The following is a 1,541-nucleotide window of genomic DNA, read 5'->3' as shown; positions in this document are numbered from 1 at the left end:
CTGGCCCTGACCCCACCCGCTGGCCCTGACCCCCCCACTGGCCCTGACCCCCCGCACACCCGCTGCCCTGACCTGCCCATGCCCACAGGTGCAGCCCCTACACTGCCTGCATGAGAACGGTGCCCTGGTGCCTCTGGGGGACGCACTCTACGTGACGGGTGGCCGCTGGCAGGGCATGGACGGTGACTACCACGTGGAGATGGAGGCCTACGACCGCGCGTGTGACACCTGGACCCGCCACGGTGCCCTGCCCCGCCTCTGGCTCTACCACAGCGCCTCGGCCGTCTTCCTGGACGTGGCTCGGTGGACCCAGCCCTTTGGTGGCACTCTGGAACACTAGCAGGGGGGCTCCAGGCCAGGGGGTCCCCCAGCCACTGCTGCCACCAGAGGAGGGGCCACCACGCCCACCCCCTAAGTGGCCCCTTTTTGCTGGTGTTTTCACTGGGAGCTGTGTATCCCCCAGGGCATCCATGGGACGGCTCAGAGAACACAGCTCGGTCCTGGAAGTGCCACACCAAACCGCAGGACGCCTGCGTGCACGGACTCTGAACGGCGACCCCCCGTGAGACCCAGCCCTCCGGCCCTGGGGTCCTGGGCTGCAGAGAACGGGCCCGGGGAGGGATCGCGTGCTCTGAGGGCTGGCTGTGCCTGCCTGGGTCCCACCGGGACTTCCAGAGGAGCCGCACCCTGAGGGTGGCTGCCAGGGGCCCGGGAGGCCAAGGCCAGCAGGGCAGGAAGGGTGGGCAGCGCCAGGGCTGGGTATGCCGTGCGGCCTCGGCCGCTGCCTTCCCTCTCGGGGCCGCGGGCCCCCTCTGCCGCACTAGGGCCTGGCTGCGGGCGCTCAGCTGCTCCCCCTCCAGCCTCTGCATGTCGCCCCCAGGAGGGCGGGAAGGAGGAAGCGTGAGGACCGAGGGATCGGGGCCTCTGCCTGGGCGTGAGGTGGGCCGCGCTGCTGGGGACCAGACCACCCAGGGGTACTATGGAGGGGGCGCTCCCAGGCCAGCAGCGTCCCGTTTCTTGGAGCGACTGGCTTCAAAGCCAACTGTCCACCCAGAGGGAAAGTCCCCAGCAGCTGAGGCTCGCAGGGAAGGCTGCGGGGAATTCCGGGGGCAGGGCGGGCCCCGCGGGCTCCTCCTTCCTTGCTGGCGTGGATCCGGGGGCCCAGGCGGCCCCAGAACCTGTGCCCTGGTTGAGGTCCAGTGCAGAGCTGGCTTAGGAACCCCCTCATTCCGTCTCACCCAATGCTAAAGGACCCCACTGGGGGACTCTGTCACCAGGTCCCAGAGGACACAGGGACCAGGTTTGGGTCTGGGTCCCAGCCTGGCTCTTGCTCTGACCCCACCAAGGCCTGCACGACTCCCTCATCCCTGGATCTAGTCGTCTTCTCCAGGGCCTGGCAAGCAGCCTTCCTATCACTCTGCCGGAGCCCGGAGGGGCCCCTGGCACCCCTGTGCTCTGAGGACAGTGGGGAGGAGCGATGCCCCGATCCCTCCAGTTTCTGAGGTCAAGACAGTTTTTCCCCAAACCCACGAAAGTTCCTG

The 1,541-nt window shown here is 68.5% G+C and overlaps 1 protein-coding gene across 1 annotated transcript in view; it reads left to right on the top strand.

Moving 5' to 3' along the window:
- KLHL30 (kelch like family member 30) overlaps window positions 1-340 on the top strand; it is a 12,748-nt gene extending 12,408 nt beyond the window's left edge. Inside the window, exon 7 of the mRNA XM_007941532.1 lies at window positions 89-340. Within this exon, the coding sequence (XP_007939723.1) occupies window positions 89-340 (252 nt within the window). The remainder of the gene's footprint in view (window positions 1-88) is intronic.
- Window positions 341-1,541: the final 1,201 nt, after the last annotated feature.

The sequence above is a fragment of the Orycteropus afer genome, unplaced genomic scaffold (genome assembly GCF_000298275.1).
Source record: "Orycteropus afer afer isolate SDZICR_OR568_19922 unplaced genomic scaffold, OryAfe1.0 scaffold00006, whole genome shotgun sequence".
Classification (NCBI taxonomy): domain Eukaryota; kingdom Metazoa; phylum Chordata; class Mammalia; order Tubulidentata; family Orycteropodidae; genus Orycteropus; species Orycteropus afer.
Note: the sequence above shows the minus strand (reverse complement) of the source record. Positions and strands in the feature narration are given on the sequence as shown.